Source organism: Plecotus auritus (genome assembly GCF_963455305.1).
Source record: "Plecotus auritus genome assembly, chromosome: 1".
NCBI lineage: Eukaryota > Metazoa > Chordata > Mammalia > Chiroptera > Vespertilionidae > Plecotus > Plecotus auritus.
The window spans coordinates 64,187,117-64,214,635 of NC_137770.1; the positions used below are offsets into that span (position 1 = coordinate 64,187,117).

The 27,519-nt window shown below is 41.4% G+C and overlaps 1 protein-coding gene across 1 annotated transcript in view; it reads left to right on the plus strand.

Moving 5' to 3' along the window:
- The window catches only part of ATP8B4 (ATPase phospholipid transporting 8B4 (putative)), a 187,395-nt gene that overhangs the window by 111,158 nt on the left and 48,718 nt on the right, over positions 1-27,519 (plus strand). Inside the window, exons 9-10 of the mRNA XM_080682656.1 lie at positions 459-541; positions 18,005-18,163. Of these exons, the coding sequence (XP_080538782.1) occupies positions 459-541; positions 18,005-18,163 (242 nt within the window). The remainder of the gene's footprint in view (positions 1-458; positions 542-18,004; positions 18,164-27,519) is intronic.

Genomic DNA, 27,519 nt, shown 5'->3' on the forward strand with positions numbered 1-27,519 from the left:
GCTGTATTCCCTTTTCCATTTAAATTTCAGCTACTGTGAAATTAGCCATGACCATTTTTTGCAAGTAAAACTCCTGTGTAGATTGACTCTGGAGTGATACTGGCCTCCTTTATTTGGCAATTGTGCTTCCCTCCCTATTGTGTTTTGTAACTCATGCATGATGTCTGAGTAGGTTCGAATGAAACCATATTTATTATGTCCTCTGTTCTTTCAAATAGCAAAACAGATTACTGTGTTGTTATACAGATGTGCTGTGGGTGGAATGCCAATTCTTAGGAGCCAGCAAAGCCCTGTCCGCTTTCCTGAGATAGTGTGCGAGATGTGAATAACATTCACAGGGAGTTTCTTGAATCTCTTGTGTTGGATTTGGCATGTGCTGCACCCACCTGATTGCTTTGTGTAAGATGCTGTTGGGCTGTTCCATATAAAAATTCATGTTATGTCAATTAATTTCACAGGGAAACGAACCTTAAAGTTCGCCATGCACTATCAGTTACCTCAGAACTTGGAGAAGATATTAGGAGACTTGCAAAGTTTGATGGTGAGTCTTTAAAGTAGAAAAACAAAACTCTCAAAATCAAAAAGCTTTTGTAACAAAAATAGTAACAAGCTAATGACCTGAAATCCAATTTATGGTTTGTTTGTTTTTTTATTTGGTGAAAGGACATAAAATTCTCTAGGCGCCAGAGCCTGTAATCTCTTCTCACGCTAAAGAGTAAAAGTGTTTACCAGGGGAGAATGACTTTATTAGCTCATCATTCATTTCATTCTTATATCCTCTCCTCTAGATTGTGTTCCCTATGGTCCCACAATACCCTTACTTGCCTTGCTTTGGCCTCTCTGGCACTGTACCAGATAAACTTTCTGAGGATAAATACAGACCATACTTTTATTCCTGGCTCTAGGTCTAACCATCCCTTCATTCTCTGACATCATAACAAACACCAAATGCTAAACAGAAAACTTTGTGAAGACAGTAATCATGCCTCTTATGTTTCTTTATCTTTCCTAGTGCCTGGCATAATGTTTTAAAGATAGAAGATGTGTAGAAAGAATATTCTGATTTATTAACCAGTTGGTCAATGGTTGCTCTTTATTTTAGACCACGGTTTTATCACCATCTTCACACCATTCAACCCAGGTCCTTGCTCCTCGGCATGGATTCTCCTCCTGTTCTATTCCAGCTGTGTCTTCTTGTTTTCTGTTAAAACTGTCACAGAAAAACAAAATCCTTCAAGAATTCAAGGAAAGAGCCATTAATAATAGAACATTAGGCACCATGACAGGCTGTGGAATCTTTGGGGCCTTCCTATCACCTCTCAATGGTCTCTTGCTTTACACATTTGTGTGTCTGGCCTTGAATATCAATATTTACATACAGATTGGTTTTATTTGTTAATTAGAGGCCTGGTGCACGAGATTCGTGCACGTGGGTGGTGGTGGTGGTGGTGGGGGGGGGTCCCTCAGCCCAGCCTGTGCCCTCTCGCAGTCTGGGAGCCCTCGGGGGATGTCTGATGGGGAGCGGGCCTAAGCTGGCAGTGGGATATCCTTAGCACTGCTGCAGAGGCCGGAGAAGATCCCGCCACGGCCGGCCGCTGTGCTTGCCAACTGTGAGCCGTGAGCCTGGCTTCTGGCTGAGAGGTGCTCCCCCTGTGGGAGCGTACTGACCACCAAGGGGCAGCTCCTGCATTGAGTGTCTGCCTCCTGCTGGTCAGTGCTCATCATAGCGACTGGCCGTTCTGCTGTTCGGTCGATTTGCATATTTTCCTTTTATTATAAAGGATGAATATTTATGAGTTTGAAAGTATCTTCCAAAATGTTTTGTTTGGAGTCCACTAAAGGAAAATGTGGACAAGGGTCTTAACATGATACCATGAGTTAAAGAACAGGTAAATTTACATTATAAAGTTTCTCCAATGCACAGTTTAGAATTTATATTATCTATGCTTTGCATTTATTTGTAAACTTTCATCTGGATTTTGTTGATATTTTAATCTCTCTTAAAAGAGTGCTATTATATTAAATGTTTATAGAAAAAAGTATTCCTCCAATTTGAGATTTAAGTCAGGGAAGAGCCAGGAAACTTTGAATGGCCCAAGAAATATTTTGATTAGTTTAAAACAAATTACACATTTTCTACTAAGTAATTTTTTCAATGAAATTTTACTGTTATGTGAATCCAAGAAAACGTAATTTGTGTCCATGAATTAAAATGCTTGCTTAATATTTATGGAATCCTAAAAGGGCAACCTAAATATAATTTACCATTATGTAATCCTTTCCTGCTGGAATCATAACTTTGTACTTCTGTCAATCTATGTGGAGGTAAAAATTCATGATTTATTAATTTTCTTTACCATTAAAAAGCAAAAGATGATTGTTATAATTATCCAGTTCACTTTGTTTCATAAATATTGGCACAGAAAGCCTACACTATGATTCAGTTACAGATAACCTTGAAATCCTAGTGGCATAAACAGTAAAAATTTATTTCTTGCTCATGTTATGTTCTGATACAGGTAGGGTGGCATTCTCCATCTTGTAGCCATGGTGCCTAGACTAATGGCCTCGAAGGTCAACACATCAGAGAAAGGGCGAGATAAAAGAGACAAACTTATGTTTAACTACTTCTTTCTCTCACATTTCATTGGCCAGCATAAGTCACATGGACCTGCCCTAACGGCAAGGGAGCCTGGGAAATAACAAGTATGAATATTTATTGACTGCTAACTGTCTGTACCATGCCCTTCAAGAACTCTGACCACAGATAGTGTGTAAAAGGCCAGGCTGGATTACATGGATTTCTTTCTTGGAACCATAGACATGAGCTCTAAGAATCACCCTTCTTTTTTAAAAAAATTTTATTTATTGATTTTGGAGAGAGTGAGAGAGAGAAAGAGAGACAGAAAACATCAATTTGTTGTTCCACTTATTTATCTATTCATTGGTTGATTCTTGTGCCCCAACTATGTAGTGGGATGATGCTCTAACCAACTGAGCTATCTGGCCAGGGCGAAGAATCCTCCCTCTTAACATGAGTCTCAATAACCCATCCTATTTGACGTTTTCATTTTCTTGTAGCACTTATCATCATCTGATGTACTCTATAGCTTACTTATTTCTAAGTTATTATTTATTGTCCATCTCCACCTGCTGCAATGTAAGCTGCACAGAGATCTTTATTTTGCTCACTGATATATGTCTGGCTCCTAGAACAATATCTAGCATATAGTAGATGCTCAATAAAAACTTGGCCAGAGTGTGGGGGCCAGGATCAGTATCAGGCCTCAGAAAGACATGGGAGATAAAGGGAGGGACTGGGAATAGTCTGTGAAACCATGAGGCCTTGAAGGGCAAAGCTAGAGTGCTGGGCGTCCTCCTTCAGCGGGCAAGTGGCTCAGGGAGAGGGATCATCTGGTATGGTGGTTTTATAATGCTTTTACATCAGAATCCTTTCTTCAAACACAGTTTAACATAGAAGCCCCAAATTTAAACCAATATAGTGGTGTTGCTCAGGCTGAAGTAAGAAAACACTTCCTCACCTAACACAATTCCTTTTTACAGATGGGGTATCTTGAAGGGTAAAAGGACTTGCTTACCTGGTATACATAAATTTGGTCTCTTTTAATACTTCATAAAACGTATTTTTACAGTGCAGTAGTAATTATTACTTACTAGATGTGGCCTGAGTTTGCATCATACAGTATAGGTAACTCACCAAATCTCTAATGTATACATATATATTTTTGCAAGTAAAGGCAACATGGACCTCTCTTTTCTATCAATTATACTTTAAATGTGGTCACTTTTCAGAGAACATGTAATGCCAAATGCATCAGGCTGGTACACTTCTGGGCTAAGAACCAGGTTTCCGCTAAATTTACTCTTTCATTCGTAAATCTTGGCTTGAATTTCAATCTACCTTAAAGTTCAAGGCAATATGACTTAGGGGTTTAGGCTTATTAAAATACGATATTTTGTTTTCAAGAAGCATCTGAAGAATGAATAGAGGTATTAAGGAGAAATAATTTAGATACAATATACAAATTAGATTCCCCCTGTTAGCAGCCAAATTTAAAGACCAAGAAGGTGATGTAAGAGATGGTATAAAAAGTTTTTGAAAGAGTTGGGACAATTAACAAATCCTAAATCCTTCCCACAATTGTTCTTGCTTTCCTATAGTCTTCAACTTTTCCTCCATTTCTTTACTTTTCAAGCCCTAGTTTACATGTTTTAATTTCAATCTCTTCCTGCCTCTCTGACACACCCATTCACACACTGTACACCATGTACACATGTTTCTCTATCCATTTGGCCAGTTTTCTCTCTCTTTTCTTCCTTCTCTGCATTATTTCTTACCATTCTTTTTCCATCTTCCTCTTCCAGTGTTTATCTTAGTTTACTTATTTTCTCTACCTGCTCACCTTTTCTGTTTTTTAAAATCTTCTCTGTTTTTACCACTCTCTCCATATTAATGAATTTATTAATTTTATTTATTAAGTTCCTTGTAAAGATAAGATGCAGTACAAAGTATGTAGAATTATAAAATGTCTCAACATGTATTACATGTTTCTTTAGATTCGTTTACTCCCCCATTATTCTTTTACTTCCTCTTTTTTTGGCTCCCATATTCACCTTTATTATAATGGAGTATCAGTAGATTTCAGAGTTCCTTCTGATGACTAGAAAAAGACTTCCTTGTATCATGGGAATTAAAACCAGATATTGCATTCTTTCTTTTAAGTTAAAAATATGATGTCAGCATTTGGAAATGGCCTGCCTAGTTATATATGTAGCTATGACAAGGTCACATGTGAGCATGCCTGTCTGTGCTAAGTATATCTTTTAGCTTGTGACTTTGGGGCAAATCTGGGTATGGAATTATTTTTGCTTCTGAGACTTGCCAAAATATTTTCTCTAGCACCAAAGTACAGTGTTCTGTCCTTGAATCATAAGTGCACATCTTCCAAGTATCTGAAGACCTGAGTGTCCCTCTCTTATCCTTAGAGAAATCCCCACTGAAACTCCAAATTGGGGACACCAAAGTCAAAACTGAGATGGGTAGGGTCTCAGGATAAAATGTCTCCACATGTAATAAAATGTATTACATGTTTCTTTAGATAGGATAACTTCTCCACCTCCCCCTGTTCCTGAGGGGCGATCAGGGCAGCAGCTGCTGCTCGCACCGACTGCTGGCGCTGGCCCCAATCACTCCATACCGTCAGTGGGTGTGAGCAGGACCAGCACCATCAGCGTGGGAGCAGTGGTGGTGGCAGGAGTGGGGCTGCTGGCAGACAGGGGACCAGAGGCTGCAGAGGGAGAGGCCAGGTGGGGGCCGGGGGGCATGGAGGATGGGCCGAGACCCACCCCTGTGCCTACCGTAGCCTCGCGGCTCACAGTTCCTTTCAAGGTGCTTGATTTTGTGCACTGGCCCCTAGTCTTAGATACTTGCACACAGCCCTATTAAATCCTGACAGACCTGGGAGGAAGATGTTATTATTACCTCTACTTATGACAAGGACTCTAGACCCTGATAAATCAAATAACTGTTCCAATATCACATGGTTACTAAGTGGAGAAGCCAGAATATGAACCCAGGACTGCTGGCAAAACCTATTCTCCAAAAGGACATGGCACAAGAGGCTCTAAACTACAGTGGAGACAGCATTGGAGAATTGGGGGAATTAACATGACAGCACAGCCCCTGAACAGTCTAGGGTTAGGGTAGGGTAAGACATAGGTGATAAAAATACTCTAAACCTAAAGGTGCAAAATTAATCACCAGACATCAGTTCTTTTCAGGACTCAGATGACATTATCATATTTTCAAAAAGTAGCACTGTTCTCAGTGGCCTTGAATGTTAGGATCCCTGACAAGAGTTTATAGAGTGGTGGCAAAACAGAGAGACCAGTACATGTCAGGTAGAGTTGGATTTTGGTAGGTAAATTCATTTATTTGAAAAGTTTTCACATAAATATTTTTACTGTACATGTTTCAAACATCAGAAAAAATTGGTCTGTAGTTTGTTGAACTTTATAAGAAAAGATACATAGCTTGTTTGAATATTATAATATATGTGAAAATAGAGTGGGCCTTGATTTTTTTCATGTTAAAATCTTCTGGGAATTGATAAGTTTTTACAAAAAGTAACTGGAAATAGTTGCCAACTATACATTTATCAACTGGTCATTTTTATGCCTTGGGGAGAGCCCTGGCTGTAAATTGTCCAAATGTGTTTAAGAATCTTTCATATGTTGTTGCTGACTGAACTAAGATCTGTTTTTTGCAACTTATGACAAGTTTACATATTTTGTATGACTGTTAATACTGAGTTCTGAACTGGGGAAAGGTTGACTCTTTATTTCAGGAATCTTTGTGTATTTTGTGGTCCTTTCTAAAGAATAGCATGTGTGTAATTAAAACAGTGAAAAGCAAACATCTCTTTTTGGTTAAAAACAAAACAAAAAGGCTTGGTTAGCATCTTGTAAGATTTTTACCTACCAGATAGGTTTCCCATTCACCAGAACATAACCCAGCAGCATAGCATAGAGTCCGTGTAAAGACAGGAAGAATAACTTCCCTCTTTATTGCTGCTATTGATGTGGTCATGATGGTGGTGATGATGGGTGGCTGAGGCTTGATGTTTGAAGAATAAAGAGGCTTTAGAAAACAGGAAGGTGACACTATTCTTTCTAAGAAAAAAATATTACAATTATCATGGCAACAGTAGTGGGCAATCTTCTAAACTTTAAGAAACTCTTGGCTAGAGAAATGCTTAAACAGTAATAATGATGTTTTACTTAATAGATAATTTGTCATAAGGAAGAGTTGCAATGTAGGTAATCAAAAAATATTGCTAATAATAATATATTAGAGAAATAAAGCCAACTTCTCTGTAAAATCATGGAATACTGGGTATTGAGCTCCATTTTCATGGTAAGCTACAGATTTCCATTTGGAGGTAAATACTTTAGTTTTTAGGTTGCTAATCAATGAGTAATCTAGCTGACTACAGTTGAGAGTGCTGAGGAAGGCCCAGCATGAAATCTTGGGAATTTTGCTCAGTGTGGACCGAGAGCATTTCTGTGTGACTGTGAACTGGATGACTTGCTTTCATGTGTGTTCTCTTCAGTGGTTGACTGGCTAGTTTGATTATAGTTGTACTTCATCAATGACATAATTCTCCCCCAGTTGTTTTATTGCCAATTAAAGATGACTTATGTTCTAAACATGTTTTAGTGCATAATTACATGAGAAACAATGCTGTTTTTCCTAAACAATTTTTTCAACCATTGTTAACCTGTTTACTGTCTGTTACTCTTCTCTGACACAATTAGCAAAAGGAAGAGGCTCCTAAAAAATGTCTCCTAGTCCTTATTATGTTTTATGGCTGGGGTATCATTTTGGTTGCTTCTAATGTGCTTTAAGGTTCCTACCTCCCTGCCCTCCCTCCTTCCCCCCACCCCCCACCGCAATGTTCTCAGGTCCATTTGTATCCCTTTAGAGTTAGACCAGCTTAAGCTCTCCATTGTGGCTGGGCTATTAGGTTTTCCACACCCTTTTATCATTATTACCATGGAAATATACCCACTTCTTTCATGTATCCTAGATCTAGTCTAATGCCCATCTCCTCTCCCAACCATCTGACACTTTTTCTATTCACTTCACCAACAAATGTTTGTTAAGATCCTATTATGTAGGTTAGGCAATGTAATAGGTTATGGAGATACAGAAGTGAATTTAGTTTACCTTCAAAGGAACCTGTTCACCCCCTTTGGAAAGGGGCAGAAAAGTGTTTGGAAAGCTGTATTTTATGCTAACAGGGCTAAGAAAGGGGAAGCTGAGCACATCTGAAGTTAAAGTGTGTAATTTGGCTTTGTTCCTGCCGTTTTGTTTTGACTGGGCCTAGCGTTTAGTACTTAAATCAGTGGGACTGCATTCTTCAAGACAGGCTGAATTGGGGCTTGGCCTTTAAGAACCTAGGCAGAACCCCTTGGCCTTACTGCCTGATCCTGTCTAGAACCACACCCTTCGTGTCAGGCCAGGAGGCTGGATGAGGCTTGGGGCCTGGGAGCAGCAAGCCAACATGTTCAAGGCTGCATTTGCCTGCATGTCAGTCTTTGCTTGTGACAATAATAATGATCAAGTGAGCCTGTTTTTTTATATTCCTATTGGCAGGGACTGTGTATCATGTTTTTGCCAAAAGCACTTTTTTTTTTTTTTTTAAAGTGGCCAAGTTTGAAGTCTGAGAAATTGAGTCTTAGGTAAAAAAAAAAACTGGAATAAGCTTTGAGGGTTGCTGTCAACCTGTTATTTTATGTAGGTTTTGCTGGTGACATCCAAGTCAAGGTTGTACAAAATTCAGGAATAAAAATTATTGGTCAAGAAAAAAGGATACTGAATTCTTAGAATTTAGAAAAAGGTCTCCTCTTCCACCACATAATTGTCCAAACAACTTGGGCCAGTTGAAGTCAGTTTTAATTTACTTTTTATTATCATTGGTAGACCATAATGAGAATAACCAGAGTTCAGCCACTTCCCTTCATATAAAAAATGGCTTTGTACAGGTTACTTAGCTTCACCCAGATCCTCCTGCCAGCACGCTCTCATCTAGCAGTCGCCATCTGGGAAGATGCCAGTGAGTGCCTGCGTGCGGGCAGCTAGGCAACACCCGTATTATGCTGGGGAAAGGGAGATGGTATTTGGAAAAGCGGTCCTGAGGCCACAAGTTGCTCATTTCTTTCAAGGTTTTGCTTGTTTTTTATTTCTTTTTCTTTTTTTTTTTCATGGTTTATTTTTCTTTTACATTTATATATTTTTAATTTTTTATTACAGTTGACATTCAATATTATATTAGTTTCAGGTATACATCCCAGTGATCAAATATTATATAACTTACTAGATGATCATCCTTGTAAATCTCATACCCATCTGACACCATGCATAGTTATTAGAATACTATTGACTATATTCCCCAATGCTGTACTTTACATCCCCATGACTATTCTGTAACTACCAATTCATACTTCTTAATCCCTTCACCTTTTTCACCCATCCCCCAAATTCCTTTCCCATCTGGCAACAATCAAAATGTTCTCTGTATGTATGAGTCTGTTTCTATTCTGCTTATTTATTTATTTTGTTTTTTATTAGATTCAGTTATTGATAGATATGTATGTATTGCCATTTTATTTTTTATATTTCCTTCCTCTTCCTCCTCCTCCTCCTCCTCCTCCTCTTACTCATCCTCCTCCTCCTTCTCCTCCTCCTCCTCCTCTTACTCATCCTCCTCCTCCTTCTCCTCTTCCGCCTCCTCCTCCTCCTCCTCTTCCTCCTCCTCCTCCTCCTCCTCTTACTCATCCTCCTCCTCCTTCTCCTCCTCCTCCTCCTCTTACTCATCCTCCTCCTCCTTCTCCTCCTCCTCCTCCTCTTACTCATCCTCCTCCTCCTTCTCCTCCTCTGCCTCCTCCTCCTCCTCCTCTTCCTCCTCTTACTCCTCCTCCTCCTCCTCCTCCGCCTCCTCCTCCTCCTTCCGCTCCTTCTCCTCCTCCTCCTCCTAAAGAATACCCTTCAACAGTTTATGTAATACTGGTTTGGTGGTGATGAACTCCTTTAGTTTTTTCTTGTCTGGGAAGCTCTTTATATGTCCTTCCATTTTAAAATGATAGTTTTGCTGGGTAGAGTTAGTTGAAGGTCCTTGCTTTTCATCACTTTGAATATTTCTTGCCAATCTCTTCCGGCCTCAAAGTTTCTGTTGAGAAATCAGTTGACAGTTGTATGGATACTCCCTTGTAAGAAACTAACTGCTTTTCTCTTGCTGTTTTAAAATTTTTTCTCATTGTCTTTAAACTTTTGCATTTTAATGATGAAGTGTCTTGGTGTTGGCCTTTTGGGGTTCATCTTGTTTGGGACTCTGCTCTTTCTGGACTTGTATGTCTATTTCCTTCACCAGGTTAGGGGTTTTCTGTCATTATTTCTTCAAATAGGTTTTCAATTTCTTGCTCTCTCTCTTCTCCTTCTGGCAACCCCATGATGTGAATATTGGTATGCTTAAAGTTGTCCAAGAAGCTCCTTACACTATTCTCATTTTTTTTTTTTGGATTATTTTTTCTTTTGGTTGTTCTGATGGGATGAATTTTGCTTCCTTACATTCCAAATTGCTGTTTTTAATTTTGGTTTCATTTAATCTACTGTTGATCCCTCTAAATTATTCTACATTTAAGTTAGTGTATCCTTCATATATGACTATTTTTTTCTTATGGTTTCCATGTCCTTTTTTAATGCTGTTGAAATTATCTCTAAATCCATTGAGCATACTTATAAACAATGTTTTGAACTCTGAATCTAGTAGATTGCTTGTCTCCATTTTGTTTAGTTCTTTTCCTGGAGTTTTGATCTGTTCTTTCATCTGGGACATGTTTCTTTGTCTCCTAATTTTGGCAACCTCCCTACATTTGTTTCTATGCATTAGGTAAACCTACTATGTCTCCCAGGCTTAGTAGAGTGGCCTAATATAGTAGGTGTCCTGTAGGATCCAGTGGTACAGCCTCTTGATTACCCAAGCTGGGCACTCCAGGTGCACTCCCCACCTCCAATTGTAGTTGAGTCTTGATTGCTGTTGGCACATCAATGGGAGGTATTTACCCCTAGTTCAATTGACTGAAAGGACTGGCTGTGCCCACTAGGTAGGATCAGCTATGCAGGGCCCCACACCATGAAGCAGGACTTACTTCAGTGGGGCTCTGGGGCCTCCTGAGTCTTCTTCTTGACTATATCACTTGTGGAAGTGGTTGGGTGGTGCTTTGATGTGGTCTGAAGCTTTCCACCAGATACACTTACTGGCTCTGGGGCCTTGGAGAGGTGCAGGCCAAGGTCAGTTGCCACCTGTGTTCTTCCTGGGACACTCAGCATGAGCTATAGAGCAATCTGCATATGGCTGCTACTTGTGCTGGGCTTGGAGGTGCCCAGGGGAGGCCAAACTGTGAACCAAGCCTGGCTGCTGTTAGTGCCAGGCCTGGGGCCACTTAGAGTTACAGGGCATGCCGAGGCCAGATGCTACTTTTTAAAGAGCTTTTCGTAAAGTCTGAAGCATGAGCCAAGTTAGGCCATTCATATGAAAAAGCCACTGGAAACAGCTGGGGTGGGCCAGCAAGTTGTGTGGGATAGGGTCTCAGAGAATCACCAGGACAGGATGAACAGTAGTAGTCAGGTTGATGGAGACTCAGATATGGTTCCTGCCTGCAAACTCTGTGGAATGAGGTCTCAGAAAAGGAACAATGGCCTCTGCCAGCACTTCTGTTTGGGAAAAAGCTGCCCCTCCAGCTCTCATTTTGATGCCAGATGATTCAATTCCTTCTTGTATTTCCTGGTGCCTTTTGAGCTACTTCCCCAGCACTGGAATTTAGAGGGAGCGAGTCCAAGTAAGTCCATGCGCAAGCCCCTTAAGAAGAACTTCCTGGGACTCCAGCAGCCCTCCGTCTCACTCAGCCATAATCCCCACTGGCTTTTACAGCCAGAAGTTGTGGGGCATCTATTTCTGGCACCAGAACTCTGGGCTGAGAGGCCTGGTATGGGGCTGGGACCCCTTGCTCCTTATGGGGACCTCTGCAGCTGAGATATCCTTTCTGATTTTTATCTGCCACACCTGGGTGTGAGACCAGCCTGTTTCTCATCTCCACTCCTATTAGTCTCAATGTGGCTTCTTCTTTATATTCTTAGTCGTAGGACTTGTGTTCAGATAGATTTTAGGTGGTTATGAATGATGATTTTTCTGTAGTTTAGTTGTAATTTTGTTTTTTTTTAAATAAATCTTTATTGTTCAGATTATTACAGGTGTTCCTCTTTTTTTCCCCCCATAGCTCCCCTCCGCCTGATTCCCCACCCCACCCCATGCACTTACCCCCCGCCACTGTCTTCATCCATAGGTGTAAGATTTTTGTCCAATCTCTTCCCACACCCCTCACACCCCCTTCCCCTGAGAATTGTCAGTCCACTCCCTTTCTATGTCCCTGATTCTATTATATTCTGTTCTTCAGATTTTTTATTCACTTGATTTTTATATTCACTTGTTGGTAGGTATGTATTTGATGTCATTTTGTTGTTCATAATTTTTATCTTTACCTTTTTCCTCTTCCTCCTCTTCTTAAAGAACACCCTTCAGCATTTCATACAACACTGGTTTGGTGGTGATGAACTCCCTCAGCTTTCTCTTGTCTGTGAAGCTCTTTATCTGACCTTCAGCTCTGAATGACAGCTCTGCTGGGTAGAGCAATCTTGGCTGCAGGCTCCTGCTGTTCATCACTTCGAATATTTCTTGCCACTCCCCTCTGGCCTGCATAGTTTCTGCCGAAAAATCAGCTGACAGTCGTATGGGTGCTCCCTTGTAAGCAACCAACTGTTTTTCTCTTGCTGCTTTCAAGATTCTCTCTTTGTTTTTTGCCCCTGGCATTTTAATTATGATGTGTCTTGGTGTGGTCCTCCTTGGACTCCTCTTGTACGGGGTTCTGTGCGCTTCCTGAACTTGCAAGTCCATTTCTTTCACCAGGCAGGGAAAGCCCTCTGTCATTATTTCTTCTAATAGGTTTTCAATATTTTGCTCTCTGTCTTCTTCTGGCACCCCAAAAATTCGGATGTTGGTATGCTTAAAGTTGTCCCAGAGGCTCCCCACACCATCTTCATATTTTTGGATTCTTTTTTTAATTTTTTTTTCTGGTTGGGTGTTTTTTGTTTTCTCATATTTCAGATCTTTGGTTTGATTCTTTTTTTTTTTTTTTTTTTTACTTTTTATTTATTTATTTTTTATTTTTTTAAATAAATCTTTATTCAGATTATTACAATTATTTCTCCTTTTTCCCCCCATAGCTCCCCTCCACCCCTTTCCCACCCCACCTTCTGCCCTTACCTCCCCCCCACTGTCCTCATCCATAGGTGTATGATTTTTGTCCATTCTCTTCATGAACCCCCCCATACCCCTTTCCCCCTGAGAATTATCAGCCCACTCCCTTTCTATGCCCCTGATTCTATTATATTCACCAGATTATTCTGCTCCTCAGGTTTTTAATTCACTTGATTTTTAGGTTGGCTTGTTGATAGATATGTATTTGTTGTTCATAATTTTTTCTCTTTACTTTTTTCTTCTTCCTCTTCTTTAAGAATACCTTTCAGCATTTCATATAGTACTGGTTTGGTGGTGATGAACTCCTTCAGCTTTTTCTTATCTGTGAAGCTCTTTATCTGCCCTTCAATTCTGAATGATAGCTTTGCTGGGTAGAGTAATCTTGGTTGTAGGTTCTTGCTATTCATCACATTGAAAATTTCTTGCCACTCCCGTCTGGCCTGCATAGTTTCTGTTGAGAAGTCATCTGACAGTCGTATGGGTGCTCCCTTGTAGGTAATTAACTGTTTTTCTCTTGCTGCTTTTAATATTCTCTCTTTGTCTTTTGCTCTTGGCATTTTAATTATGATGTGTCTTGGTGTGGTCCTCTTTGGATTCCTTTTGTTTGGGATTCTGTGGGCTTCCTGGACTTGTAAGTCTATTTCTTTCACCAGTTGGGGGAAGTTTTCGGTCATTATTTCTTCAAATAGGTTTTCAGTATCTTGCTCTCTCTCTTCTTCTGGCACCCCCATAATTCTGATGTTGGTACGCTTGAAGTTGTCCCAGAGTCTTCTTACATTATCTTCAACTTTTTGGATTTTTTTTTTTGCTTTTTGCTTTTTCGGTTGAGTGTTTTTTGCTTCTTTGTATTTCAATTCTTTGACTTGATTCTTGTGTTCCTCTATTCTGTTTCTGGGTCTCTGTATAATATTTTTTATTTCAGTCAGTGTATGTTTAATTTCTAGTTGGTCCTTTTTCATATCTTCGAGGGTCTCGTTATATTTATCGGCCTTTTCTAGGATATTCTTAAAAAGTCTTATAACCGTGGTTTTGAATTCTATATCCAGTCGTTTGTTTTCCTCCATTTCTTTCGTTTGTGATCTGATTCTTTGACCCCGCATTTTCACTGAATCCCTGAGTTGGTAAGGTAGATATTTGTGCTAGGTTTCCAATATGGCCCAGTGGGTCTGCTTCCCCAGTTAACCTGAGGTGGACACTCTTGGTGCACCCCTTTGTGGACTGTGTGTACAGCCTTGTTGTAATTAAGTCTTTATTGTTGTTGGTATCACTGGGAAGAATTGACCTCCAGGCCAGTTGGCTGTAAGGATCAGCTGTGTCTATGCTGGGAGAAGCCCGGTGCTGGAGACAGCCTTATAGGATTAGACTTGCCAAATTGCAATAGCCTCTGTGCTCAGCTTGGATGGGGTGGAGTCTCAGTCTTGGCTTCCTGTCAGCCCCGCCCCTGCGCGCATGTGCGCTTTCAGTCCTCCGCCTTCCCCGGCTCCTGAGTCTCCGCCCGAGAGTCCAGACTCCCCCTACAAGAGCGTGGGTCCCCAGGGGCTCGCCTGGAACCGGGGTTCACTGCAGTCAGAACTGGGGCTCAGTCAGGATCCTCTGACTCCCTTTCACTAGGGAAAGCCTATGGCTACCTCCGCAGCCTTTGTGCGCACTGGCCCGTGTGCGCCTTCAGACTTCTGCCTTTCCCAGCTCGCGGTCCGAGGCTTCCTTCCCCCTTCCGCCAGAGGAAGTCAGCCAAGCTCTCAGCCGCCCTTCCTCTCTGCGCGCACAAAGCCCCTTTGCCGTACCTCCAATTCTCTGTGAGCTTTTCTCCTTCCTTCTAGTTGTAGAATTTTCACTCAGCCTGCTTTCCTGTGGTTCTGGATGGTGTCCGTTCTGTCTTTTAGTTGTAGTTTTGAAATTGTTGTGCGAGGCAGCAGTTTAGGTGTTTACCTATGCCGCCATCTTGGTTTCTCTGGTTTGATTCTTGGGGTATGTTGATCTACAGTTGAGTTTCTGTATATTCTTTATTTTAGACAGTATATGCTTAATTTCTGACTGGTCCTTTTGCATTTTTTTGGCATTCTCATTAAGGTCCTTGAAGGTCTCACTAAGCTCCTCGGAGGTCTCATCAAGTTTCTCAGCGGTTTTTAGAAGATTCTTGAGTAACCTTATAAATGTGGTTCTGAACTCTATGTCCTCCAGTAGTTTGCTTTCCTCCATTTCTTTCATTCGTTACATGTTTTTTTGTCTCTGCATTTTGCTGCTTCCCTGTGTTGATGGAGTGGCTTTGTGCGGTAGGGACATATAGGGGCCAGTAGCTCAGCCTCCCCAATCAACTTAGGTGGACACTCTTGGTACACCCCTTTGTGGGCTGAGTGCAAAGTCTTGGTGTAGTTAAGCCTTGATTGCTGTTGGTACACTGGGAGGAATTGACCTCCAAGCCAATTGGCTGTGAGGACCCGCTGTGTCTATAATGGAAGAACTGCTGCACTGGAGACACGCTTATGGTGCAGGACTTGTTTCAGTGGGGCTTTGGTGCTCACTGAGTCTGCCTCTTGAATGTGTCACTTATGGATGTGAGGAGTTGAAATCTGGTGTCTCACACTGACCACTAGGTACACTGGCTTCTGGATCTCCAGTGGGGTGCAGGTCAGCTACTGTATGAGGCCACCCAGCAGAAGCTACAGCAAGAACTACAGTTTTCTCCTCTTTGGTTGAGGTTTGGAGGTTTTGGAGCTGTCTGACCTGGGCTGCAAGTTTGCTAGGTTAAGCTGCGATAGGGCAGGCCATTCATATGCTAAAGCTGCTGCTTGGAGCTTGGGTGGGTTTGTAGATTGTGCGGGGCGGGGTCTCAGGGCTTCACTAGGCTAGGGCGTGGCAATCAGCGAAGGCTGCCAGTTAGCCAGCTCTGCGTCTCCGACCGTGTCCCCGTGTCCCGCGCCCCGCGCCCCAGCACAGTAAACAATTATTCCTGCGCACAGCCCTGCAAGCAAGCCTCCCTCACTTTCCGACCCAATGGCAGACAGTCCAGCTTCTCCCCGTAGGAGTTTGGGTCCCCCGGGTCTCCCCAGAAACTGGAGTTCGGAGTAATCGGGAGCTTGTCTCCCTTCAGGTTGAAAAAAGCAGCGCTCCCAGTCGCCCACCGCCAGCCCGATTTGCACACCTCCATACCTCAGCTTTTCAGCACTTATGCACCTCTCAATGCTGTTTTCTCTTTCCTTCTAGTTGTAGAACTTCCACTCAGCCAGCTTTCCCGTGGTTCTGGGTGATAGACGTTTTGTCTTTTAGTTGTAGTTTTGAAATTGTTGTGCGAGGCAGCATTTTAGGTGTTTACCTACGCCACCATCTTGGATCCCTTCTGGCTAGTTGTAATTTTGATGTGGTTGTGGGAAGATGGGAGTACCACATTTACCTATGTTGCCATCTTGGCCAGAAGCCTGTTTTTGAATTTTCATGCAAGATCTATTAATGTTAGTAATCTGGTTGGTCAGAAGTGATCAGACCATGTGAAAACTGGCTGCTGTCCTCTAGGTCTAAGAGTTTTAAAAGGAAAAGATATCCTAGGAAGGAAAGGGAGCCTATGTTCGAATGTTCTAAGTTTAGGTGTTTGGTGAGTGGTGAAGCAGTATAACACAGAGGTTCTCTAGGCGGGCTGGTCTCCTTTCCCTTCCTTCAATCAGTGCTGAAGACATGCCTTCGTTTTTTAGTTTCCAAATGCCATTTATTATGTTCCAACCCACTATTTGGCTTCTGATTAAATACATGTATTTTAATTGTTTTTGAGAGAAAGAATTTTATAGGTGCTAACCTGTTTGGATCTACCGTGTTTGGATCTACCCACAACCTCCTTTTATATTCTTTCCTTGCTCCCTCTGTCTTTCAACTCTTTGTACTAATTACTTATAAAAATTTAAAACTCAACTGTTTGCAGTACAAATGCATGTTTTTAATTAAAGTTATCGGGTTGACATTGGTTAATAAAATTATATAGGTTTTAACTGTACAATTCTATGATATATCATTTGTCTATTGCATTGTGTGCCAACAACCATCCAAAGTAACAATGTATTTTGATCTAATAGTTATATTTTGTGACAGGGTCCATAAAAGATTACTTCTGGTTTCTTTTTCTGTCAGGAGAATACCTACCCTGAAAGTATATATTCTTATTGAAATAGTGGAACAAATTGATTCATTGATTTGGAATGGGCATGCCCTTGGTTTGGAATGGGCTTGGAATTTAAAACAAAACAAGACAAAACAAAACTAGATACATCTTCTGGCCAGGTTGAGGCAAGTTATATGGTGTCTTTGAGGGTCTCCAGAACTCTGAATTTAATCAAGATAAGAAGCATAGAACAGCTGAAAGAAATCACAGGTATTCTCAGGCACATGTAGCAAACAAGGCCCAGGTTTCCTGGGGGTGGAATATAGCAAAACCCTTAAAATTCTGATTATGAGCCTAGAAAAATCTGATTAATTTTGGCTATGAAACTGATATTATACCATCTAAACCTGTGGGAGAGTTTACATTAAATTAAAAGTGATGGAATCAGAAAAACTTTTAGGACAGTCCACGATTAATCTTGTCAAAGGTCATTGTTACAAACTAAAAGTAGAGAGAAGTGATTTTTTTTTTAAGTAAAAAAAAAAAAATCCCACGTTTCTTGAGCTTTCTGTTTTTATTTAGACAGCGCAGTAAGCTATATTTAAAACATTTGATGGGCTTCTATCTTTGTACCTTCTAACTTATTTTCCCTAGCACAGTCTTGTCTTGTACATGTAACTCTGTGTTGTCGAAAAGAGAAGGTAAAGCCTGGCCAACATGGCTCAGTGATTGAGGGTCGACTTATGAACCAGGAGGTCACAGTTGGATTCCTGGTCAGAGCACATGCCCAGGAGGGAGTGTGCAGGAGGCAGCTGATCAATGATTCGCTCTCATCATTGATGTTTCTATTTCTCTCTCCCTCTCCCTTCCTTTCTGAAACCAATTAAAAAAAAAACACAGAGAGAGAGAAGGTAAAATATACTGTGTCTGCGAAGTAAGGTGTAATAAAATATTGTGGGCTTGTAAAGAGAGTTCAAGGTAACTCATAAAAAGGCTTTTAAAATTATTTTTCATTTTGCAGGGATTGTTGTCTGTGAGGCACCTAACAACAAATTAGATAAATTCACCGGAGTTCTCTCTTGGAAGGACAGTGAGCACTCCCTCAACAATGAGAAGATAATCCTGAGGGGCTGTGTCCTGAGAAACACCAGCTGGTGTTTCGGAATGGTTATTTTTGCAGGTAAAGCTGACTGCTGAGGATTGGTTGGGGTGTGTGTGTGTGTGTGGCGGGGGGGGGGGGGGAATCCCTTCCTGACATCTGGGGCTCTCCAGGCTAGATGAACACAGTGCTTTCGTTTACCTGCATTGACTGCAGAGTGCAGAGCACTGGAGGAAGACACCAATGCTCTGGAAATAATCTGTGTGGTCCCACTGTGTAAGGAACCACTGACATCATGAACTTATTCCTAAGGCTGATTGGCCCTGAGTTACTAGTGGTGCTAGATGCCTACAGTTTAATTTCTCCTTCTTTAACCCCATCTCAATCATGTTCATCATATATATATTAATCAACTTGCCTTGAAAGTGGGGAAATACTACGAAAGAAATCCCCCTGCTCTGCTGTTAATTTTGTAGTCTGCAAAAGTCAAATAATTCTTTTGTAAAAGCTTGGAGCTTCTGCAATCATTTTTGTTTATATTCCAAAGCTTCTTCCATTATTCGTCAATAGGACAGTGAGCCCTGGAAAGTCTGTGTGATGGAGGTGGAGTGGGGAGAGAGGGGAGGTACCTCTTCCTCTTCCTTCTGGCCACTCTTCCATTCTCTATATTATTTCAACGGGCCCAAGGTGGGCCTCTCCTGCTAAGGAAGCTTACAGTAGCACCATTTCATAAAGACACTCAAATTGTACTCATGGCTTCAATTGCCAGCCCTTGATTTTTAAAAATTCTGTTTATTGTGACACCAAATTAAGATATGTTTTGGGCCCATTGACTATATGTGCAATCAAAATTGGAATGTTTTTCTTAACTGACTTTCCTCAACAACAACAGAATGTTCATTAAAGACTCAAAAGGGTTCCAGACCTGGAAGAGCCTCCCATTTCTTTCTAAATGCTCTCAGCCGGGGGTGTTAGCAAGGTTCTTGCTGCTTGGCACATTGCCGTTGAAAGGACTTGGGAAATCCCTGGAGATGAGGCAGTGCATGTGCTTTTATCTGGGAATGAATCGGGTGTAATAATTCTCTCATCAGATGCTTTCACTCTTTTGTCATGGAAATAAACCTATGCTATATATTTCTTCTTTTGCATCTTTCTTGCATTGAGTAAAAAGAGAGAGCCAAGCTTATCCACTCACCTTCTTTTACCTTCCTACTTAATCAAGGAGAGACTTATTGAAGGTGCTCTGCTGGGAAGGACCCTCCTAGTTTGCTCTCTGTCATCATGGAGATGGGAATGCTTCATCCTAGGAATGGGCTGTAGCCCAACATTTTGTTTGCATTTGTTATGATCTTGTTTGAAAAGATGGAATCAGGACTATGGTTCAGCTACAGCATGTTAAGCTAGGACAGCTGCTGTGAAGCATACAGGGGCCAAGTTTTCCTTTATAAGGTTGACGCTATGGGAAAATGCTCCTATATAGAAGGAGGTGGGGTGGTAAGTTGAGCAGGTCTCCCTCTAAGTAGTATAACAGAAAATTTGCACAATTTTGAATTGGACAGATCTGGATTCAGACTTGTTTACCAGCTGTAGGATGTTAAACTTTGGTCACTGAAACTTCCAAAGCTTTAGTTTTCTGCTCTAAATGGGGATAATAATAAGTACATTAGATAGTCATTGTGAAAACTCAGTGAGACAGTGCCTATGGGAAGGGGATGCTTGGCAAATGTTTTCTTTTCTTCACTGCTTCTTCCTTCTTTAGGCATCAATTCAGAGTGCATAGGCTGAGACTGAGAAAATGTACTGCTCTTTGGATTTTGGCAGAGGGAAACTGGGGAACACCCTCTTCTTTTGTGATGTGGCCTGGATGTTTCCTGGCAGAAAACCTTCATTTGGCAGATATTTATAATGCAGAAAATGCCTCCATTGTTTTTAATATGGGCACAAATGTTGATAAAAAGTTTACTAGAATGATGGCAGGCAGAGCAATGGATGGTTTCATCAACGTCAAAGTTGCACAGATGACTGTCTCAGAACCCCTAAGTCTTGAGACATCTAATTTGGGGAACTAGTTCCGGGTAAACACCTAGATGTTCTGACAGTTATCCAAAATAAACTGTTAACTATTCTTTCTGTATTATTACTCTAATTATACCTACCATTGAGGATTGTTCAAGGAATATAGTAGAGACAGACATGGTTTGCTTTACAAATCTATAATTTATGAGGGTCTAATGTACATTAACACCTAGGCCATGCCTGCCTGGTAATGACTTTTCCTTTGTACCCAAGAGAGGAGAAAGTCTGGTTTCTGAGGGTAGGACACTTTTTTTTTGTGTGTGTGTGTGTGTGCTGAATGTCTTCTATTTGCCCCTCCAGATCTACTGTCACCCTTCTCCACTCTTCTCTGTGGCCTAGAGGCTGACTTGTATGGTTTACACTCATAGATTTCCTTGAACTTTGGCTTTTATTTGGGCCATGGTCATTGGGGATCCCTGGAAAGATATAGATCAAAGAGAGAAGGAAGGTTGAGATCAAGGTATTTATTCTTCCTGACTGTCTCCCTGAAGTCACTTCAAGTTAGCTGGGTCCCTCGATATAAAGTTACTCTTCTTCTAAAGGCTGCAAATTCTACATACCTCTTTCCTTTAAAGTCTAGTAACAACTCTCTCCCCTCAGCCCCTCCCTTCTGGCTTAGATAGAAATGTCTTGATTGCTACTAAGTTATTGGTTTCTTTCTTAACCTTTTGCCTTCCATGCACACTTTTGTATAGTCCCTTTATAAACCTTTCTCTAATTATTCTTGTTCAATGTGTCATCTATTTCCTGTTTGAACTCTGAATGAGTCATCGTCTTAAATACACATTGATTAAATGAGTCAGTGAAGTAATGAGTTAATGGACTATTTCATATAATTTTTAAAATAGTGTTCAAGAGCAAGAGATTAAGAGTTAGCTAAATCTGGGTTCAAATTCTGGCTTTGACACCTGCTAGAAAAGAAATACTAGGTAAGTTACTTAAATTCTTTAAACCTCAGGCCCATTATTAGTAAACTAAGGATAACTAATTTGTTGGCTTATTTTAAGCATTAGCTGAGAAAATAGATAAAGAGCACATATGTACATTGCCTACCACATAGTAGGTGCTTAATAAATTAATTCATTAAACAATTATTTATTGAGTGCCTACTATGTGTCAGGCACTATACTAATTACTCATTTGTGATTAAGAATGTGACTAAAACAAATACAGTCCCTTCACTCATGTGGTTTTGGGTCTGATAGGAGACAGATACTTTAATGTCAAACATTTTTAGTCTTGACTATAGAATCCAAATGGAGATGAGTACTCTGAAGAAAAAGAGCATGGATTCACAAGAGTATATAATACAGGAATATGAAAGGAAAGAGCAAATTCACTAAAAGGCACATTATAGGTGAAGAACCTATCGCAGGCATGAGGATGGTGAGGTAAAAAATAAAACCTAATCAGGCCAGTGTGGAGCATAGAGAGCAAGGAGGCTAGAGATGAATGAGTGCCTAGAGACATGCGTGAGGGTTGGACCATGTAGGACCTTGTGGTCCATCTCCAGGATTTTGGTCTTTATCCTAAGAACATTGGGAAGCCATTGCAAATTTTCAAACTGATGATCTGTGTTTATGTGTTAATTTTCAAAAGTTCACTCTTGACTACAGTGCTTGCAAAGGTGATAAGTAGCAGATCCCAGAAAAATATATGATTGTGTTAGGGAATGAGACAAAGTATTGATTAGAGTTGGGAGAAGAGTGGATTTAGGGAGACAAAGTTACTTTGGATTAGAGTGTGAGTCATGGAGCTAGATTAGACTCCTAGGTTTCTGTCAGCTTTCACAACTGGATGAGAATTGGTGCCCTTTGCTAAGAAGAGGAACTTTGGAGCATGGAGACCGTGGAGTATAGAAATGGACATATGCCTGGAGATTATAAGGTGGGCTGGACAAGGGCCACTTGAGAAGCCTAAGAAAGATTCAGGTGAAGATGTCATATAGGCAATTACATTTAGGGATTTATTTATTTTTTCCCCTCAATATATTTTACTGATTTTTTACAGAGAGGAAGAGAGAGGGATAGAGAGTTAGAAACATCGATGAGAGAGAGACATTGATCAGCTGCCTCCTGCACGCCCCCTACTGGGGATGTGCCCGCAACCCAGGTACATGCCCTTGACTAGAATCGAACCTGGGACCCTTCAGTCCACAGGCCAATGCTCTACCCACTGAGCCAAACTGGTTAGGGCTAGGGATTTAAATATATGGGTTTTTAGAGCTCAGGAGCAATTTGAGCTGGAGATATACATTTGGTCTATAAATGATAATTGGAATTGTGGTGTTAGGTGAGATTTCCCAGGGAAGGTTGACTGAAAACATAGAGAAGATGGCCTCTACAAGCTTAATGAATCCCAGTATTTCATGGCTGAGTAGAGAGTGGTGGTCATCATGGAGCACAAAGAAGGAGCTACCAAAGAGGTAGGAGGAGCTACCAAAGAGGTAGGAGGAAAAGCAGGAGGACGTTGTAACAATGTGTGTTTCAAAAAGAGGAATAGACAACAGCCAAAGGCTGCTGAGAGGTCAAAGAAGGCTTAGAAGATATTGATGATAGCACCAGATCTGTTGAGTGGAGTGACTGGCCTAGAAACTAGGTTGAGTAATGAGTAAGAGATGAGGAAACAAGGACTGTTGAGTATAGAAAAGTCTTTCAAGAGATGTAGCTTTGAAGGCAAGAAAATATGTGTATATCAACATCTGTGCTGTGGATATCTATATATATAAAAGCCCAGTGACCAAATGGCAGAATGACTAGAGTGACCGGTCGACCAGTCACTATGATGTGCACTGACCACCAGCAGCAGACGCTCAATGCAAGAGCTGCCCCCTGGTGGTCAGTGTGCTCCCACAGTGGGAATGCCACTTGGCTGACCTGGATGAGCGGCATTCCCACAGCAGGAGCAGCCACTCTGAGGGGGGTTCCACAGCTGCTTGACTGACTGGGATGATTGGCGCTCCCACAGCAAGCCAATCCCCACAGGTCACACCCTTCACCAGTGCACGAATCATGCACTGGGCCTCTAATATTTAAATAAATGCTTAGAAATACATTAAATAGATTCTTTGCTAGTCTGGTGTGCATGTATGCCTAAGAAATGTAAATTTTAGCACACAGCTGTTAATATTTCAGCTTTTAGCAATCACAAACTTTATTTGCTTTTTGTGATCTGTGCTGCACCAGCACGGCCATGGGTGAACTTGAGGGGGGGCGGTGAAGGATTAGAAAAGACAGACAAGAGAATAAAGCTGGGGCTAGGTGGAACGCTGACCTCTGATTAGAGAGACAGTGCCACAGCCTGCAAGCCGAGTCTTTATTTTATAGCCAGATTCCACAAGGCAAAGTAAGGGTGTGGTCAAGATGTTTACAACATTCTCATGGGTTTCGAATCTACTCAATTACATGCACCTGATTGAGCTTTGTTTACTTGCTGCACCTCCCACAGCCTATATCACTTAGCTGCTCTCCACATCTCCCCCTTTTTTTTCTGTTTTTAAACACTTCCATTTACATCATCAAAAGCTCTAGGCAAATTATGCAGCACAACCAAGACATAACAAAACTCTGGCTATTAATAAAACAATAACAGAACAATGCCAATGCAACACAGCAATAAGAGAAACCAAACTACAGACATGTTAACATTTTTGGGACTATTTCTACAAAATGAAAGTTTCTTTTGCTGCTGGAGTATATCTTATTCAGAGTCCTCAGATTTGGCTGTGCAAGATTTTACAGAAAACTGGCAGCTCACCAATGCTAGCATAGCTGGAAACATGGCTGTGGGAGTAGCTTCCACTCCCTGCTTTTATACCATCTACTGGGCCTTAGTTGCTAACTTCTTCAGCTGACCCCATGTTGGCACCTTGGTCCCTTGTGTAGCCTCCGCATTGCAACTCTCAGTCTTTTGAATGGAGGGACAAGGAGTTTCTCTGGGTCCCCTGCACCTCCTCCAGCCACCAGTTCTGCTTCTCCGTCTCCTCAATGAGGAGGTTCCATAGCTGCCGCAGGTGGGCAAGCCTCTGCAGGATGGCCTTGGCATTCAGGCTGCTGCTGTCATGATGATGGTCTGGCTCCTTTTGAAGATGCTGTCAATGCAAAGATGCCGTCAATGCGAAAATGCCATCGATGCAAGGCTGGTGCCCCTGGATTTCCTCCTGGAGGGTCTGATCTTTCTTTATAGTACTCAGATTTGGACAGTCTTAATTTCCTTTTGACTTCGATTGTTTGCTTTACAGTCCTTAACAAAATGTCCTGGCCTGGCTCTAAGCATCCCGCTGACCAGGACTTCCATCCTTTGCTTTACAGTTCCTAACAAAACTTAAGAAATTTAAAAATGCTTCATTGAGCATTGTTTTAGAGTTGGGGGAAGAGTGGATTTAGGGAGACAAAGTTACTTTGGATTAGAGTGTGAGTCATGGAGCTAGATTAGACTCCTAGGTTTCTGTCAGCTTTCACAACTGGATGAGAATTGGTGCCCTTTGCTACGAAGAGGAACTTTGGAGCATGGAGACCGTGGATTCTGAATTTCCCATGTTTTACACGTAGCTGCTACCAAACCTCACTCCCTATCCTACTTTTGCTTTTAGCATGTGCTTCATGGGAGCATCCTTTCACCCCACAATCATAATTCCCCCATACTCAGGTCTCTGTTCATGGTCCCTGTTCAGGCACCATCTGTGCTGTGCCAGCATGGCCATGGGTGAACCTGAGGGTGGGGGTGGGGTGGGGTGGGGTGGGCGGTGAAAGATTAAAGACAGACAGGAGAATAAAGCTGGGGCTAGGTGGGATGCTGCCCTCTGATTAGAGAGACAGTGCCACAGCCTGCAAGCTGAGTCTTTATTTTATAGCCAGATTCCATGAGGCAAAGTAAGGGCGTGGTCAAGATGTTTACAACGTTCTCATGAGTTTCGAATCTACTCAATTACATGCACCTGATTAAGCTTTGTTTACTTGCTGCACCTCTAAAGCCTATATCACTTAGCCACCTGGGAGCTGCTCTCCACAGTGATCTTTACTATAAAAGAAATGTTTCCCACCCTCATTGTCCACATAATTTTAATAAATGATTTGCAAAAATGTGGGTGGCCTTCTATTCCACAGAAGTGGCTGGGAATAGGGCACTGGGGTACAATTTTCAACTCAAGACAGTGAATTGTTCTGAGACCCAATCTTTGCTTCAATTTCTCTTCAAAGTATTAGGTGTACCGGTTAATAAAGCGGATTTTGTAATCAAAGAAAACATGATAATTTCAAGAGAAACATTAAAAGTGCTTTATTCAAAGTAATGTCCATCGCTAGCTACATATTTCCCCCATCTTTCAGGTAATTTGAGGCAAACCATTCAGAGACCCCATTTTACACTTCTTTGTATGTTTACAAAATGTCCTGGCCTGGCTCTAAGCAGTGCTGCTCAGAAAGTGTGTGTGCCATCAATCGGAACAAGTGGTAATCTGAAGGAGCAAGGTCTGGTGAATATGGCGGGTGGGTTAATACTTCTCAGGCAAGATCTTCTAACGTGTCTTTAACTGGTTTTGAAGTGTGTGATAGTGCGTTATCATGAAGCAAAATTACTTTGCCTTGTCTTCTGGAACATTCTGATCGTTTCGAGATCAAAGCGTGGTTCAAATTGATTATTTGTTGTCAGTAGCAATCAGAATTAATGGTTTCACCTGGTTTTAGAAGCTCATAATACACCACACCTTCCTGATCCCACCAAATGCAGAGCATTGTCTTCTTTCCAAAGCCATTTGGCCTTGCAGTCAATGTTGATGGTTGACCTGGATCAACCCTTGATTTTGTGCATTTGGGATTCTCAAAATAAATCCACTTTTCATCGCCAGTCACAATTCAATGCAAAAAAAGACTTTCGTGCTGTTGAAGCAACATTTTACTGATGACTTTTCGGTTTTTCATTTGTCTTTCGTTCAGTTGATGTGGCACCCATTTTTCTTCCTTTAAAATCTTTCCCATTGCTTGTAAACCCACCGGAAATTGTTTGCTGAGCAACGTTTAATCTTTCTGCAAGTTGTTTTTGAGTTTGACATGCATCTTCATCCAATAATGCTTGTAATTGTTGGTCTTCAAACTTTTTCAGTTGACCTGGACTTTCTTTGTCTTTCACATCGAAATCATCACTTTTAAAGCATTTAAACCAGTGTTCACAAGTATCATGAGATGGAGCATGTTCAACATAAGATCTCTAAGTATTCAGCAGCACTTTTCTTCAAAATAAACTAATGAATTAAAACTTCCCGCAAATGCTCTTTTTTTTGGCACAAAATTCAACATTTTTAAGCGTAAAAATATCTATGATGTTAACATCTTCAGAAAATTTGACATATGAAGTTTTGAAGCGTGTTGTCAATACAACAAAATAGCATACATATCAAATCGCATATATATCAACATGTAACTTCATCTATTGAAAAAAATCCGCATTATTAACCACTACACCTAGTAAATGAAAGTCTTTAAGGGTTGCTCATTTTACCCTGACTTTTGAAATGGAGTAAATTTTATGTGTGCCTCCCATCCTTTCTTTTATTTCTCTTCCTCTCCTATATTAAATGGCTTCATGAATTGAAAATAATCTGGGGGGAAGATTATGTGGAGAGGGAAAACTAGAGAAATTGGGTATAATTAAAATTTAATCACTTCTATTTAGCATCTTTTTTTGCCCACAAGAAATCTCTTTAGAAATATAGTCTAATCTCTTTAGAAATATATTCTCCTTTGTTAATTACCTAATAATCTACTTCTAAGGCAGTTAATAATATTCTTAAAATTCCTTGAACAAGGCACTTAGTGTATCATGAGATAATGTATTGCATTTACCTGAAATTAATCTAACACAAGATTAAAACAATTCTTGCCATTACATAAAGTACATATTATATACACAGTATATAATACATAGTAAAGATTTAAATTATCTTCTCACTAGAAGCCCAGTGCATGAAATTGCATGGCCCTGCCCACCCACAGGTGCCTAGCTGTGCCCCGCCACCATGCCGTTCCTCACCTCCCTCCTTCCTCCTCCCCTCGCTGCTGCGCTGCCACCATGGCAGGTGGGTGGCAGGCCAATCAGGGCCTGCTGGCTGGCAGGAGGGATGGGGCACAAGAGGTTGGCCGCTGGCCCCAAGGAGGGAGCTGGCCCTTGGCCCACCTGAAAAAGGGGCTGTGTCTGCTGCCACCTACCCCCAGTTCCCCGTCCTAGCCCGGGGACTGGGGGAAGTGATTGAGGGAGGTTGGCCAGCGGGGGGGGGGGGGGGGGGGAGGGACAGCGGGAGGTTGGCTGGCGGGGGGAGGTTGGCTATGGGAGTGCACTGCCCATCAGGGGGCAACTCCTGCATTGAG